Here is a 17,480-nt window from a genome sequence, read left to right on the forward strand (position 1 = left end):
AGGATCTGACATATAATGGATGTTTAATAAGTATTTTCTGACGTGCCACCTTAGACTCCCCATTACGTACTTAAAACGTAGCCAGACTGCGCGTAGACACAAGGACATCACTGCAGCATTTGGACAATTCTCGTGTTCGCAGAAAATAGGAGGCATCTGTCACACTGTAACAGATAACTGTAATTGTGCTTGTAACACTTCACAAATGATAGCTACTAACGTACACAGCCACAGATTGCACACAATCTTTGTTTTGATTAGTGCCTACTGAGGTATATGCCAAGCACTATAGATAAAATTGGCAAACTAAGAAAAGACAGGAGCCCTGCCCTCCTGGAGAATATAGTCTAATACGGGTAGACAAACATTAATCCCAAGAAAATCTTACAAATAAATCACAGATGCACACAGCAAGATCACATGAGAACACACTAAAAACAAACAACATTCCACTTATACCCACAAAGGTAGACTATCCTCTGGATGTTCCTGTTTTCCTTCCTGGTTGAGCACAGGAACTGACCTGTATGCGAGACTGGCATATGTACTGATATTGTAATGACCCTGACTGATAAAGATGTTATATGTATTGACATTGTAATGTCAGTGTCATCAATGTGGACATGCCGGATGCAAAGGCGGGGGTAATTGCAGTAGAGCAACTTAAGTTATCAATAAAAAGTAACCATTTGTTTAAGAAGATTTTGAATAAATAGACATGCAAAAGGCAAGGACAAAATACAAACCTGGCTGTGTGGAACAGTCCTGCCTATGTCAAAATTAACAAGTGGTTATAATAAGATACCTCTGAAAAGTGGCAAATATATAGGCACCAAAGTTGAAGCAATTTGAGATGCTTGTGGACTCCATGACCATGATCTGAAGTCTTTTCCAGAGTTTGATGAGAGCCCCTAGGGACTTTGGCCCTGAGAAGTGGCACCCTCTCCTCCATTCAAAGGAAAAGCTTCCAGGAACTGTCTGGTCTGTGTCCCACCTACTCTACATTGCCAGTCTCCTAACTTTGCCAAGAAGTTTATTATCTTCCCCTCTTTTCTGGCTGCTGATTTAATTGTATGCTTACATTATTATGTGATTTCTCCCAATAAATTCATGTTGTAGTTATATACCTTTGGCTTGAGTCATAAGTGAAACCCTCTTGGAAGTTAGCGCCGAGGAGCTCCCAAACCTGGTAAAATAAAGACTGCAGCACCCTGCAGAACATCCAGCTGGGAAAAAACTACACATGCATTTTTAAAATATTTTTTAATGATAGTAACCTGATCACACGGTAGGTAGAAAATTCGAAGAGTACAATGAAATGTAAGTTTCCCTTTCTCCTCAAATTCCGTCCACTTTCAATACATTTTGGATGGTGGATGATTGGTTAAGTGATGAGGAGAAAAAGGAAAATGCCAAACATCAGATTTATGAAGCCCTAGTTCAAAGGGAACAATAAATGCTTAAAAGAAAATACCAGTTATTTTTAAACTGCCTCAGTAGAAGAAGTATCGAAATACAAAACAGATTTTGAAAGCTATGGAGTTAATCCCATCTAGAATAAAGAGAGACAAATAGACAAAGGAAATGAGACATGTCATTCGAATAAAGTTGGTTTGGGACTTCACATTCCTCCCTTTTTCCTCTTCTTTGCTTGTCCTCTCACCACCTTAGAAATCAAAATTCTGGAGGGAGAGGGAGAACAGGGGCAGGAGAAAGCACAAGGGACTACGGTGGGGAACTAAAGGTGTTTTGGTGATGGGTGCCTATGGTGACTACACGGGAAGGGGGAGATCCTACACTTACAAAATACTAACAGTGATGTAAACCAAGGATACTTCAATTAAAAAAAAAATTTTTTTTTAATCAAAACTCTATCCCCAAAGACTAAGTGGCAAACTTCAGGGCTATAGGGAAGATTTCCCAGTCTTGGCTGCAGTGTGCACAGGGGAAGAAACCCTGAGTTGGTTTTCTTTTGAGCCCCCTCCAAATACTAAGTTTTAAATACTTTGGACCTCAAGCTTTTTTAAAGGACAAAACAAAACTCTGTTTGAATGCCCATCAGGGGGCAGCAGTTGCCCACAATGTGGAAGCGCTCTATGCCCCTGGGGGAGGATTACAAGGCAGCTGACCCTTTCTACAATTAACAATTGCAGATCTGACTTCCCCTTTCAGTCTCCCATCCTCAGCCCCAGTCTCAGCCCCATCCCCTCCTAGCTGTTTATCTCAGGAAGGCCATGTGGTTCTTCCATGCGAAATATTTGTTCATCCATCTACCCTGGACACACGCAGAGTTCTTTATTAAATAGCAAGAGTCATGATCCTCTGCACCACACCAGAGACAGAGCTTCCAGGGGAAATAAACTGGCAGCCTGTCCTCATCTATCATGGTGCAAGAGCTCCAAAAGAAAGCACAGGAGGCCTGGGCTAGGCTCAGCCAGAAACAGCATCTCCCAAGTCCTCTGCCTGATTCCATGACCCCTTGCAAGCCAAACCTTCTTATAATACCTTATACATGATATTCTTACAACAGTAATTACTTTTGTTACTGTAATTATTTATGATTAGGTGTTTATGTCTGCCTTCCACAGAAGAACTTTCAACTTCATTAGTTCAAGGCTAGTGTCTGCCTTGGTTCACTTCTCTATCCCTAGCACTTAGCACATTGCAAATATTCAATAATATATGTTAAAGAGGTTCTTTTGTCCCCTTCAGTATTAAGAATGGAACCAAAGGAGGCCTCCCTGGTGCACAGGGGTTAAAGGCATCACACTGTCAAGCTATCCCAGCCACTGCAGCACAAGTTTGACCCCCAGCCAGAGAGGTGACCCACATGGCACAGCAGACCTCTCCTGTCTCACCCACTGCTCCCCTCAGCAGTGTATTTCAGTAGATTTGCCTGTTCTGCTCCCCACTTTCTCTGGTGAATCCTTTCACACACACACCCCGCACCTCTGGCTTACACCCCAGTTCTTGTATGCATAAATAAAAATAAATCTTTAAAAATAAAAAAGAATTGGAACTGAAGAGTGTGTGCATTAGGTTCTACCAAGGCTCCTGGGGAAAACTGCTTTTGGGGAAGGATCTGGTGGCTTGAGACAAAGAACAGGATTGTCTCAACAACTTCTAGGCCTCTTTATAAAGTCAAAACAGAGGGAATTCTTGCTTAGGAAAATCAAAGAAAGGTTGGAGCTGGTGAGGACTGCCCTCCTCCCTAAATCATCACCAGCCCCATCAGAGTTCCAGAGAGAAAAGGTGGGGGGGGGGGGGCTGAGGGTAGGTGGTGCTTGGGCTGCTTGTGGGGAGATGTATGCATGTCCCCAAGACCCTTGATGGGAAATGAGTGATAGTAGCTGGCAAGGGTTTGGGTGAGGAAGAGATGGCAAAAAGGAGATGAGTTGGAGCAGGAGCAGATGAGAGGCAGATGGAAGGCTAAGTGAGGAAGAGAGGAAACCATTTCTCCGGACAGCAAGCTCTCCTTCCATGACACAAAGCGGCTCCGATCACTGGACCACTCGAGCCACTAGGACACCAGTGAGAAATGCCCATAATTAGGAGGCTGGCAGTTCTCTGGGCCTCAGCCCAGAGCAATAATGGATCAAGAATTTCTGGCCAAGCTGTGCCAGGTGATGGAGGAGAGAGTCAGAACCTCTCCAGTCCCATCCCTCAGCCATGCCTGCACTGTCCCCCTCTCATTTCTCTTCCCTACACCACTCCTTTCCCTGGATGCTCCTCTCAGCCATGACAGAGCTTTCTGTGCAACAACAGTGGTGCTCTCTCTCACTAAACCAAGGGCCCTGCTCTGGCTGAGGGCCCCATCCCACCCCCTCCGGGCCTCCCAACCTACTTCCCTCTTGGCGCCCTGGCCTCCCTTCTCAAATCTCTGTGAGCTGATGGGCAGAGTTGGAAGAAGAACCACTCCAATTCCTGTTTTTCCACTTTAAGCTCTGTGTGTGTGTGTGTGTGTGTGTGTGTGTGTATCCCTGTGACGTGTGGGACACCTGCCAATACAGAGTTTCATTCTCAAACCTAATCTAAGACACTGCGCTTTAGTGCTACTATGCATTTACTGCATTTTAGTCAAATGACAAATGCGGACTTCAGAGCTCGGAGCCAAGGGCAGGATTACAGAGAGCCTGGCGGTGATGTGCTCACGCTCTTTGCACTGTGAGTTCTGCTTTGCTAGGTAGGATGGGGGTTGGGGCCAAGCTCTCTCCGGGGAGGCTCCGCACCTATGGGAGACGAGTGTTCTGCAGGGCAAGGAGGATGAGAGCCTACTCCTCAAGAGGTTCTGTTGGTGGAGGAAGAAGGTAGCTTCCTCTGTGAATTTCAAACCGTTGGGACACGACAGGGGGTTGCTGGGCTCCCAGTGCAAAGAGATCAAGCCCTGGACGTGTGTATCAGCAATTTCCATGAGGTTTTTTTTTTACCACTAACTGGCCCCTAGTCAGCTGTCCACCAGGACCTGAAACCTGGTTCCTGGGAACACAGACATTTCTACCAAAGATTGGAGTTTCTGCCTCAATTCTCAGGACTGTGCTCCATCCCTAAAGAGGGAGTGGGCTTCAAGGGGCTTCTCCCTGTACCCTCACTCATCCCAATCACAAAAACAAAACAAAACAAAAAAAAAACCCTAGCAGTCAGGAGCCTGCCCACTGCAGTCTGAGAGGGACCCACCGCATCCAAGTGCTACTTCCCTTTCCAGATCTGGCAGAATTACGGCTGCTGTTGCCTCGCCTAAGCTTTTCCAAGAAGGTCAGACCTTTCTCCTCCGAAAATATTTTATTGATAAATTAACTCTGAAAGCGCTCACCTCCCACCCCAACTGCTGTGAAGTCTCCTAGATGGGGCATGAACCCTTCCATGGGGAAGGGTCCCTTGGAGGACAGGGAGTCTAACTCCCGAGGGGTTGGGGTTCCTGGGTAAGGCAGAGGTGGGTATAGGGACTGAGGTCAAGCTCTTCTGAGGACAGCCCCTCTCACTCAGCACCAGGTGGGGAGTGGTCCGGAGTGGAGCACCTTGGAGCTTTATTGCTGGTGAATGCCAAGGGAGGTGGGATCCCTGCCAGCCTCGAACTGTTGCTGCAGGAATCAGTGCCCAGGGCTCCAGAGAAGGTGGTGCTATTACCCAATCAACAGAGCCAGGCTCCTGCCCCACCCGCCCAGGGCCCTCTGGATGGGGAAGGAAACCTGGAGCGGTATCTGAGCCAGGCAGGATTGGGGAAGGCTTACAGTGTTCAGGTCTCGGGCAGAGCAGGCGCCTGAAGGGACGTGTGTGGCCGGGGCAGCGAGAGAGGGCCACCTCTTCACAGGTCTATTGTGTCGCTGCCCATGCTCAGCTCATCTATCTGTCGGCAGGCGTCCAAGAATTGCTCCTGCAGCAAGGCCTCTTCGGCCTGTAGCTCAGGAACAGGCTCTGGGGAGTCGTGAGAGGGTGGGGACAGGGCCTGGTAGGATCCAGAGGCCGGGAGGCTAGGGCTGCTTCCTGAGGGCCGAGGGGGGCTGAGGACACAGACCAGGGGACAGCGCGGAGGCCTGTCTGGGCTGGAACACAGCAGCATGGAAGAGCTGTCCCGGGAGAGTCCGCACAGCGAGCCAGAGGAAGCGCTGCTGCCCGCGGGCCAGGCCTCGGGAGAGGGAAGCTCAGGGAGTGCGGAGGAACCAGGCACCTCCTCGGACCTCCCACTCGGGCCGGCCTCCTTGGCCCCCAGCGAGGCTGTGCGGTAGAGACCGAGGCCAGGCAGGGCTTCCCCAAAGGCAGGACCCTGGAAAAGGCCGGGCAGCAGGGCCTCGCTGCAAAGGGCTTCCTCGATGCTGCGCCGCAGGTTGATTGGGGAGGGGGGGCGGAAGTCCACGGTGTCATCGCTGCAGGGGGAGGAGGCCGGAGAAGGGGCCAGGTTGGCAGCCTCACCATCCAAGCCCCGACAGGCCCCTCCCTGAAGCAGGAGGTCAGGGCCCGGCCCGGCCAGGGCGCACAGCTGCAGCAGCTCCGCGTCCCCACGCGCGATGGCGCTACCCAGAGGTTCCTTGTCCCGGGGCCCGGGGACCCAACCTCCGGGCAGCAGTGGGGCTGCGTGTCCAGGGGAAAAACGGAAGAGCTTGGCCCAGCAGCGGGGCGGGACGCGGGGGCTGCAGAGCGCAGGATAGAGGCCCAGCAGCGCCAAAGGGAGCGCGACGCCCACCTCGCCCAGGCGCAGGCCCAGCTGGAAGGCCCACCAGGGCCAGGGCCCCTCCAGGCCAGGCTGGCCGCCGTAACCGAGGGCGTGCAGCACCTCATAGCCCTGCAGGGCCCCGCTCAGCAGCCCGAAGGTGCCCGCCACCGGGGCCGTGCGTGCCGCGCGCCGCCAGGACTCCCGCGGGGCGAAAGGGCTGCGCGCCTGCGGGAGAGGGGTGGCCCCCTTGAAGCCAGACCCTCCCAGAGGCGCCCCTGCTCGCCGCCGCCGACCCCCCAAGCAAGAGAGCACCAGCAGGAGCCCGGAAAGGAGGGCGGCGAGGAAGGCGTGCAGCCCACGAGAGGCGAGCCGCAGGGGCCGCAGCGGGCGGTGGACGGCGCTCCCCAGAGCCGCGGCCGCCGCCAGCCCCAGGCCCAGGAGCAAGAGCGCGGCCAGGCCGGCGGGACACCGCGGGGGGCGAGGCCGGGCCAGCAGCAGGCAGGCCAGCCCCAGGCCGGCGGCCAGGCAGGGCAGCGGGAGGTCCTGCAGCAGCAGCCAGGCGAGCGTGGGCAGCCGGTCTCCGTGTCCGTAGGCGTCGTAGAAGAGCGGGAAGGCGCGCGTGGTCCCAGCTGAGAGCAGGAGCAGGTCCAGCAGCGCCAGGCAGGGGGCGCCGGGCGGGCAGCGCCAGGGCAGCAGGGCCAGAGCCAGCAGGGCCAGCAGGGCCACCAGGCCGAACAGCGCGCCCACCCCGTACACGTGAGCTTCCCAAGCCAGCCCCCAGCGAGCCCTGGCTTCTGCCCAGTCGGCCTCCAGGGTCAGGAAGAAGAGAGGCAGCGGGGCTGCAGGCGGCTGCGCATCCTGTCCTGGCATTTCTCCAATGCTGCAGGACGCTGGCCCACACTCTGGCACTGAAGGGTTCCTGAGGCTGGCAGGAGAGGGGTCATCGAGGCCAGAAGTGGGGAGGGCGGGATCTGTAGGCGAGGAAAGTTTGTCTGAGGCAATTGCGCTGTTCTCTCCCTGCACACCCGGCTAGGTAGCCAGAGTCCTTACAGCATCCAGCCCTTCTTCTACCCAAAACCTCAAGCAGTAGTTTCAGCTGCCATTCCCCTGGCCCCCACCTACCCAGCCCAAACTCCTGGCTTCAATTCCCCTCATCACTCTGACTCTACTGAAAAAGGGTTTTTCTTAAGATATCACAGAATTTTACCCCTGGAAAGAAATGTAGAAGCCCTCTAGTTCAATGTTCCCTCCAGAAAGTCTTACACGAATAAGGATTTGTTTGCTTTGCTCACATCTGCATCTACATGCCTAAGATGACCCGGAGCTAGCACTCAGCAGATATCCTTTCATCAAGTACATCCGCTTATTTACTGAGGTGCTGCAGAGAGGCAAAGGGACCAAGGTCATAACTGTCAGAGCTGCAACTAGAATCCAGACCTGAGTGCCCGTCTGACCCCTTTCCCAGGTTCAGGAGCCTGTTCCTAACAGTCATGTGCCAGTCTCTTGTTCTGACCAGCCCTGAACACCTAGCGAAGTTAAATGAGGACCCACTCGGGAGCTCCTGCCGTGCCTTGCCCCCCATTTTTTGTCCTCTGGATGCCCCTGTCCAACCTACTTCTGCAAAGTGGATGAGTTTGCGTGGCCTTGGTGGACTCTGCAGGGAGACAGGGAGGCCCTGGCCCGGAGCTCCAGGCTGCAGCAGCCTGTCCCCGCAGGCCCCCTTCCTGCTCACTGGGGGGACGCATGCAGCTCTCAGCTCTGCTCTTCCAGGTCCGCTCACCGAGAGCCTGGGGAAACCCCCTCCCTCACCTCTGTCCCGAAGCACTACGGCAGCTAGAACAAACCTCCACATGCCCAAGAAGCCAGAAAATAGGCAAAAGACAGGCACAGCTCAGGAGTCAGGAGTTCTGAACTTGGAGTACTGCTTCTGGGGCGGGGCACGTCCGGTATACCCAGCACTGAGCCAGGGAAGAGACCCAGCTTCTGCCTTAGAGGAATCCCCCTGACCTCATTGCCTGCCTTCCTCTTGAGGTTCCAGAAGAGCCCAGAAGATAGTGTCTTGCTAGCATCCCTCTCCTGAGCAGGCCACTCTCACACTGGCCCTGTGGCCTTCTTGACCTCAGGGCGCGGAGCAGATGCGATGTCACCCTGAGTGATTGGTGGGGCAGGGCTGGCTGGGGAAGAGTCAGGCAGGGGCCAGCTGGATTTATGGCAGTCAGGCCTGATTATCCACCAGCTGCCCAGATCAAAGGGCTGTGGCATCACTCGCCACCCTGGATGCCGGAAGCTGCAGCTCTGTTTGGTGGCCTGGCTCCCTCTCTCCACTCCCCGCTCCGGATCCTGGAGGTTTGCTGCTCTTTGTAAGGATGACATTCGAAATACTTAACCACTGGAAATGGTACAAGTGCCCACAAATCGGAGCAGGTGTGGGGCGGCTCTAAGGTCAGGGGCTATGTTATGTTAACCTGCACAACCGTCCCGGGTGTACTGGCTGAACAGAAGCTCTGTCCAAGGTGAAGGGGACCTAATAGAAGAGAAGCCCTAGGGTCAAAGGTTAACCACATCTAGGTTAAAGGAGACAAGGAGACTCCCTTTGTCCCCTAACTTCCTGACAACTTCCCACACCTGCCACTGGCATCAGCAAGTCCCCTTGGCCTTCTCTCCAGAAGGCCTGTATGCTTCCTGGGTTTCTCAAAGAGGAACAGCTGAGAAAAGGCTGGATCCCCTCAGCCTTCAGTGAGGAGGGGGAAGGAGGGCGGGGCTGCCAGCTGCTGAGTGGGGCTGCCTCTGACACTGTCCAGACTCATTAAACCTGCCTGGCCAGTGCTGTCACCAAGGCTGACAGACCACCAGACAGCATCCTTCCCTGGAAGCCACAGAGCCTGTGCCCCATCTTACTGCTACTGGGCTGGTTAGGGAGGAGATGGCAGGCTTTTTGCCCACATGCCTAGCAGTGCAGTGACCACTCAGGAGGGAGGGAGAGTCAGGTGCTATGTCAAGCCTGGGGCTGGAGGAAGCGGGGGGATTCATGTTTTCCTAGTGTGGGGTGGCTGAGTGGGCTCACAGCTATAGCACACCCTTTGCAGAGCATAACTGGGCCTGGAGGTCCCTCTCCCTAGCTCCCAGAACCCACCCCAGAGCAGTGTGCCCTCTGCCCTGTGGGTTACATGTTTTCCCATCACGTATTGGGGGCAGGGTTTGAGAGGCAGGGTCTGAAAGTGCTTTGGGGATGCAGGAAGAAATGAGGCAAGGTTAGCAGCTACTATCTAATGAGAGTCTCTTTGTGCCCAGGCTCATGCCAGGGCTCACATGATCTGGACGCTTCACAATAACAAAATATTAAACTCTAGATATGGGAGGAAAAAATTAGGCTTAGAAAGGTTAAATAACCTGCTCAGGGTCACCCAGCTATTTAAGTGGTTTGGGATTCCAACTCCTAAGCCCCTGAGCTCCTCTGCACCTGAGCTCCTCTGCACCCCAGCTCCTCTACACATATGTCTGAAAAGTTTCCCTTAAAAAAGGATGGTGCCTGCTGGCTCCAGGCCTCCACCTCAGTGTCTTCCCAGTGAGGGGTCCTGCACCGCCCAGGCCTGACAACATGTCAGATCAGATCAGAAGGGAAGGGAGAGCACCCTGAGGTTGGGGGAGCACGGTGGGCAGGACAGGCTGACTGGAGGGGAGGGTGGGGTTAGTGGTGAGACTATGGAAACATGGAGTTCCTGTTTCTGTGTGTCCTGATACATCTGTCTACATCCTGCTCCGTCTGTGATTGCACCTCTCCCTGAGGACCATTACTTAAGTCCCCAGTAGCACTTGTTCTCAGACCATTAATACAGATCTCCATGGTGAAGATGAAGAGTATGGTGATTATGATGAGGATGACAATGAAAGAAGAGGGTCCCAGAATGCCAGTGAGTAGCAGCATGCAGTTAAGCACTCGGTAAATAACTGTCATGTTCAAAGGCATGGAACACGTACCTTGTGGTGCTGTTACAGGTGAGACAGGGCTTAGGGAAGCAGATGGGCCCGGCGGACTTGGACTTGGGAGCTTTCTCTCCAGAGGGGCTGGGGACTGGGACAGAGTGGTATCAAAGAACCCTGCAAAGGGAGCACAAGGGGCTCGAGTGCCACCCTACCATTGACCTTGACCTCTGGGGCTTTGAAGGAAATCCTACCTTTCCCCAGAGTTTGCCCTAAGGGAACCACAGCACCAGGAGTTGTAGCCACAAATATACCATGAACTAAGCTATAGGGGCCAACCCAGACTCAGTATGGCAAAAAGGGTATTCCCCATGGGAGTGTGGGCCATGTCCCAGGGCCCGGGAGAAGCAATGTGAGCCTCCCATGAGTCACCAAAGAAAGAGAAGTGCTGGTTAGGCCCCTAGCACAGCGCCTGGCATGTGAGGTATTCCATAAATGTTTGTTGCAATGAAATAAACACTCACCGGGAGCATCGGAAATTCCAGAGGCAGAGCTTGGGGCTAGCGATGTGGTTGGACCTGAGGGGCTCAGGCCTGAGAAGTTCCGCAGCGGGGACAGAGTAGTGCCAAAGAACCCTGGAAAAGGAGTCAGTCTGAAGCTTCCTCCCACCTGCCAGGACTACCTTGCAAGAGCTGTGTTAGAGATGCAGTGGCTACTCACCAAAGGGTCCCAGGCGCCCAGCAATCTCTGCCAGGCTGGCCCGCAGGCTGGGCAGCAGAGGAAGCGTTCGGTGCCCAAGCGTGGGGGCTGCGCCTGCTCTTAGTGCAACATCAAACTTCAGCTCCAGCTCGCTTTGGGGGGGCCTAGGAGCACTGGATGGGGGTGCTGTAGCCATCAGAGCAGTGTCCCAGGTCACAGTGCTCATCCCTTGCTGATTGGGAGCAGTGGGCTGGTCAGTGGGTGCAGAGAGGGGGGCTGTGGACTGGAGAGGCAGGGAGGAGGCCCAGGGGGTAGAGCTGCCTTCAGCAGAGCCCCATTCTGGAGGGGAGTTGCCAAAAGAACCCACCAGCCGCTCCCAAAGGGGGTCAGTCCTTAGTCCACTGGCCACCTCTTCCTCTGGCTCCTGACTAGACTCAGGAGAGACCTGGGTTTCTGTGACAGGATTCCCCCAGGCAGCAGCAGGTCCACGAAGATGGAATTTGAAGTTAAGTCCCAGGTTGAGAGACAGCATAGAGGTCTCACTCTGGGGTGGTGGAGTCAAAGTGGTGAGAGGGGCACCTGGGACGGAGGAGGCAAGCTGGGGGCCCACAGGAACAGCAAGCAGGACCCAGCAGAACAGCCCCAGACAGCCATGTCCTGCCATGGCCCACCCTGGGCTGCAGAAGCCTCAGGGGGCTGGGTTCTTCAGCACCTTTTAAGCACCAAGGTCCTGGAAAGAGGAAAGGCACTGTGAGCCCTGGCCACCTTCCTCGTCCTGTCCTGGGATCAGGCGCCCCAGGGAGGCATCTGATCACAGAGAAGGTGGAGGGCCAGGGCACCAAGGGTTCTGTCCAATTCCTTCACCATCCAGGTGCCAGCACAGCAATCTCCCCTGTAGTCTCCTCATCCAGTAAAGGCTCCCTCTCCCTAAAGCCCTGCCTCCCCCCCCCCCCCGCCCCATCAGGGACTGGGGTCTGACCACGACCAGTCGCCCTCATCTGTGACTGATAGCGAGAGGGGGTGTACTTGACATCCAGATTCAGATCCTTTCCTCCCTCTCTTCTCTCTATCCTCCAATATTTCCTGAGGCCTACTATGTGCCAAACACTCTTCTGACAACACAACTGTGCACACACTAACCCTCAGGGATGAGTTTTATCCCACCCCCACCTCCAGCCACAATCTAAGATGCTGGCCCTCTCACTCACTAAGACCTGGGAGCGCAGACCCGCCAGGGTAAGGCCCAGGGCTGAGTGATAGGCAGAGACAGAGGTGGCTGGCCCAGCCAGAGGAGCAGGTGGGGGTCCCTGGTCTGGCATAAGCCCTTTGCTTTTCCAGGGGCTCAGCCTGCTCCCTTCCCTTAAGCCCTAGGAGTATTGGGGGAGGGGCAGTTTGGCCACCTCTGCCTTCCTGGGGAAGACCAGCGAGCAGGCAAGCTGGCACGGGACTGCTGCAGGGCTCTCCCACCTCTCCCAGAACTGCCCCCTCCATGCACACACATCTGGAGGGGGGAGGGGGTGATGAGTCAGGGACACACGTGCACCCCACACCCTTACATCATGCACACACAGCCACACCTAGCACTCATGACACACTCACCCTTCGCACACCCCTGCGTGTGTGTGTGTGTGCGCGCACACACACACACACATCACATTCAGCCCTGTGGAGCCCCTTCCTTCCTCCATGGGTTCAGATCCAAGCTCGGTGTGAGCTCCCAGCCCGCCCCTCCCTCCCTCCCGTGCTCTCTCTCTCTCTCTCTCTCTCTCTCTCTCTCATTCACACACACACACACACACACACACCCTCACAGACACATAGTATATGCAGTCACAGAGAGGCACACACACCCTTACACACACATTCACACATATTCACACTCCACATCCAGGCTCACATCCCACACCATCACCCCCCTACACACCCACCCATCCCCACAGGCACGCGTGCGCGCCCTTGCACACACACACACACACACACACACACGCTCCCCCTGCCCCGGCAGCCGACCTGCTCCTCGCGCTCCCTCCCGCAGGCGGGTCTCCGCTGCCAAGTCCCCGAGGAGGGGCAGCCCCGGAGCCCAGCTGGGCCCCGCTCCGCGGCGTCTCGGGGTTCTCTCCCGCGACCGGGTTCTGGGGACGCGCCGCCGGGGGTCTGCCCGGCGCGGCTGGCGGCCCGCAGCGCGGTTCCCGGGGGGCTCGGCGCTCGCTCCCCGCGGCGCCGCCTCCCGCCCGCGAGCCCGGCTCCCCGGCAGAGGCGCCCGCACCCCGGCTCCGCGGCAGCGGCTCGACCGCCCTCCTCCCGCGCTCCCGCCCGCCCCCTCCGCCCCCCGCCCGCCCGCCCCGGGCCGCGGGCCGCCCCCCACCCGGGCCGCCAGGCGGGCGCGCGCGCAGCCCCGAGAGCCGCCCCTGCGCCCCGCGCCCCACGCGCGCTCCATCACCCCGCGCGGCCGGTCGGCCTCGGCGAGCGCCGGCGCCTCGTCCTCAGCCTGGCGCGGGCAGCCGCGCTCTCCCGGGGCGGCCCATCGCACGGCCACTCGCGCGCCTTCCCGGGGACACACGCCGCGGGCCGGGCACCGCGCGCGCACTCGTGCGCACACGCACACGCACGAGCTCACACCCGACCGCAGGCTCCGGACGCCACCCCACCCGCCCCGAGGAACCACCGGGTGTAAAAGTGGGAGAGGAGCCGCTGCGCCTCTCCTCTCATGGGTCCTCACCTGCACCCTGCGGTTGTCCCCGCTGCACAGAGAGGTACCTCGAGACCCAGAGAAGTAATGGGTCTGCCAGTCCCTCGGCTGCCGTGTGAGAGGGCGTTCAGCACTTACCCGGCTGCACGGGAGTGCCCCCCACACTTCGCAGGTGAATTGCGACTGTCAAAGTGAGGGTAACATTTCTTTTTTTTTTTTTAAAGATTTATTTATTTATGCATACAAGAGCTGGGGTACAGGCCAGAGGCATGGGGGAGTGAGAGGATTCACCAGAGACAGAGTGGGGAACAGAACAGGCAGGTTGACTGAAGTATACTGCTGAGGGGAGCAGCAGGAGAGCCAGGAGAGGTCTGCTGCACCTTGTGGGTAGCTCCCTGGTCGGGGATCGAACTCGTGCTGCAGTGACTGCAGATAGCTTCATAGGTTCATAGGTTGCGTCTTAACCCCTTGCGCCACCAGGGAGGCCAGAGGGTAACATTTCTTTTTGCTAGAACGGGTCTCTTGAAAAAATTTTTAAGATTTTCTGCCAGAAAGAATGGTGAGCCCAGCTCTTGTAAGAGATGAATGGCAACTTGTTCCCACTAAGAGCCAAGAAGACAAGAGTGAAGTCAAAGGATGAGGGTCCTAACAAGCCTGTCTAGGTGTGGCAATGACTGAAGAACTGGGGTCACTGTGCACCCTTGGTGGAGCCTGTTATGCTGTTGAACAACTGATTTAAATAGTAGTAGCTCATTTATGTCGTTTTGAGCCTTTAGATTCCTTTGAGACTTCTTCCCCAAATAGCACAGTATGCACAAGTCCTGGGAGAACATGAAACACAAGAGGCTCCTTGGACCACATAAAACTACCCCTCAAAAGTCAGACATCCTACTGTGTGCCGGACACTTAACTGTGTGTCTCAGTCTCCTCACTTCATCACCCCGGACAGAGAGAAATGACTCACTGAGTTACAGCCTTGGATGTGACCCTGACCTCCCCCACCCCCTTTCCATCTACCATCTCTTTGGTGCTCTGCAAGATGAGAGAGGATGCTTAAAGAGTCACCTAAGGCAGATTCTATCTCAGTTCTAGAGAGCTAGCATAGCATTTTACCTGTGGAAGGTGCTCCATGAATATTTGATAAGTAAATAACGAATGAATGATGCTAGGACTCATATGCATAATGGGGTTACATTTCAGAAAGTCACCTCAGACTCTCCTTACTACAGAAGCCCCCCCCCCTCAATTGATGTAGGATAAAATCAGGACACCCCCCTGAGCCCCTCTCTCAGGAATGTCTACTGATCAAGTCTAGGATTTTTTCTGGGCCTTAAACAAAACACTGCAAAGGGCATTCCCTGATATACCTCCAAGGATCACTATAGGGACCCTCCTCTTGAACCATTTCCCCTCCCCCCCAAGTCCTTTAGGGGCTGCTTGGAAGCTTCCTCTGCAATGAGCCTCTAGTTTTCTCACATATACTTAATAAAGGTTATCCCATTAGAGACATTTTCCTTCAATTCTCCTCATAGAAAGGCTCATTTCCTGCTAATCATGTTCACTTAAATACTTCTAAAAGGAAAGACAGAAATAAACACACCCCAGTATATTAAAATTAGCAATCCCCCATGACCAAGCAGGGTTATTCCCAAAATTATATATTTTTAAATATATTAAGATGGGAAGCTAGTCTTCTGATTTAAGATAATAATTGAACATATACATCTAATTTCATTCAACCCCCAAATGCCACTAAAACTTCAATAAAAAAATTTAAAACAGGAGATAAACCTAGAAGTATGGAGTGAACAAGAAAAAAGACAACAGGCACAAAATTTTTAAAGCAATATGGCAGACATCCAAGTGGTTACTGAGGGGAAAAAATCCCCAATTGGTAGTAGGGATAACTGAGAGGCAACTTGATTTACTTTGCAAGAGTTTCAGAAAGCACAGAAATTGGCAAAACAGGGACCTCTGGGATTTTGGGGGGAGGGAGTTTGCTAAAATAGGGTCAGGATGAGAAACAGATCCTCTATCTCTTTCTAACTCCAAGCCACAATTCCTATCCTCACCCAGCCAGAGTGGAGGATTTTCCTCTGAAGACAGTAAGATAGCAGGTAGCTAGATTGGAGAAACTTCAAGCACAGGTATTCACAAAGATACCATTCTGAAAATAAAGGGAATCAAGTGACTATATCATATGGAATGCCAAATGCAGCAGCCTTGAGACTTCTCCTATCATGAGGGCTGGCAGCAGGACCCTTGCCTGGTAGGCAAGGAACTGGAAAACTCTACTCTGGGGTGAAGTCACCAGCCCAAGAAGAAAGAGCTAACAATAATGATACTGGATTTCCCCAATACAACCCAGCCAGATCACCCTACAAATCCAACCTGTGAGCTAAGTTTCTGACTAGCCTCCTTCCCACCCACCCCTGTAACTTTAATCATGATCAATGATTACTAGGCATCCGGGAAAACTTTCTAATGCAGAACAAACAAGACAAAGTAACTTGTAGGAACCAGATTATCAGAGGGGGAAAAAAAGTGTCAAGATGACCATTGTTAATCTACCAGAGAGATCAGAGAAGATACTGTATCCATGAAACAAGAACAAGATGTTATACAAAGGAACATCCAGAGAACAGCAGCAGCATAATCATGTCTTAGAAAATAAAATCATGACAGCAGAAACAATATCTCCCAGTAGAAAGATAAGAAGATAAAGTTGATTAACTCTTCCTAAGAAGCAAATATAGTAACAGAGAATATGAGAAAAGATAAGAACATTAGAGAGCAATTCCAGGAATAAAACATCAAAATAATAAAAGTTCTTAAAAAAAAAAAAAAAAAGGAAACAAAGGAACATGAAAAGGAAGAAATCAACAGACTAATTTGAGGACTTTTTCCAGAGCAGAAGGACATGATCATGGTGGTGGGTCTATCAAGTCCTTAGCACCAAAGAAAAATTTTTTAAAGATTGTAGAAATTTCCAGAAGGAAAAAAAAGTAAGGTACAAAGGATGAGATAACAGAAAAGCTTGGGATTTCTCAACAGCAACAGAAGTTAAAATCAATACTTTTAAAACTCTAAAGAAAATTTACTTTCAGGGCCTCCCTGGTGGTGCAAGGGTTAAGATGCAACCTAAAAAGCAATTGGCAGCCACTGCAGCACAAATTTGATTCCAGGCCAGCCAGGGAGATACCCACATGTCGAGGCAGACCTCTCCTGTCTCACCCGCTGCCCCCCTCAGCAGTGTACTTCGGTCAGTCTGCCTGTTCTTTTCCCCACTCTGCCTCTGGTGAATCCTCTCACCCCCCGCATCTCTGGACTGTACCCCAGTTCTTGTATACATAAATAAATCTTTAAAAAAAAGAAAATTTACTTTCAACCAAGTATTTATATTTGTTCAAGCTGTCACCAATCAAGTAAAACAAAATACATACATTTTTAGACATACAAGCTTTACCTCGCATACACATTTTCTGGAAAAGCTACTAGCCCTTTGCACTCCCCTGTCCCCTCTCAGGGGACATCGGAATTCCAGCATATCACTCGGATGTCCCCTCTCAGGGGACATTGCAATTTATTAGTGATTACGGGGAATTGAGGTTATTTCAACGCAACTTTTTGAGACATGCATGTTTCCCTGAAGTTTTATCTTGAAATGGCACAAGAAATTAAACCAAAATATCGTAAAATGGTTCAGAGTGCAAAGGGCTAGAGAAAGTACGCCACCAAAACTAGAAAGCAAGCCAGGAGAGGAGAAAATGGAGTCTGGGGACACAGAGATCCACCACAGTGATAAGCAGAGGGAGCGCCTTGCAAGACAGTGAAGAGGGAATCCTATGTCAGTCTGTGCACCCCAAGTAGAAGGATGACAGTTCAGACTGGAGTAGTGTGGTGACTAACTCAGGATGTTGTCATCACCAAGATCATTACGCCATCTTTGAAACCTCAGTTCAGAAAGTCAGGGAGAGCCGATCCCAGTTCTGATTTGTGCTTGCCTTGTCTTGACCAAGTGCA

General features: G+C 53.1%; 1 protein-coding gene across 2 annotated transcripts; it reads right to left on the minus strand.

Annotated features, from left to right (window-relative positions):
- Positions 1–5,302: 5,302 nt before the first annotated feature.
- PRRT4 (proline rich transmembrane protein 4) lies at positions 5,303–11,432 on the minus strand (the record flags this gene model as incomplete). 2 transcript variants are annotated; one of them, XM_084230086.1, is made up of 4 exons in its annotated part: positions 5,303–7,119; positions 10,127–10,246; positions 10,594–10,704; positions 10,790–11,432. In XM_084230086.1, the coding sequence occupies 4 exons, from the start codon at positions 11,430–11,432 to the stop codon at positions 5,303–5,305; spliced, it is 2,691 nt and encodes an 896-aa protein (XP_084086212.1). The 2 variants fall into 2 exon arrangements, with proteins under 2 accessions (XP_084086212.1, XP_084086213.1); XM_084230087.1 differs by having other exon boundaries at positions 5,341–5,861.
- Positions 11,433–17,480: the final 6,048 nt, after the last annotated feature.

Source organism: Talpa europaea (assembly GCF_964194135.1).
Source record: "Talpa europaea genome assembly, chromosome: 3".
In the NCBI taxonomy this organism is placed as follows: Eukaryota; Metazoa; Chordata; class Mammalia; order Eulipotyphla; family Talpidae; genus Talpa; species Talpa europaea.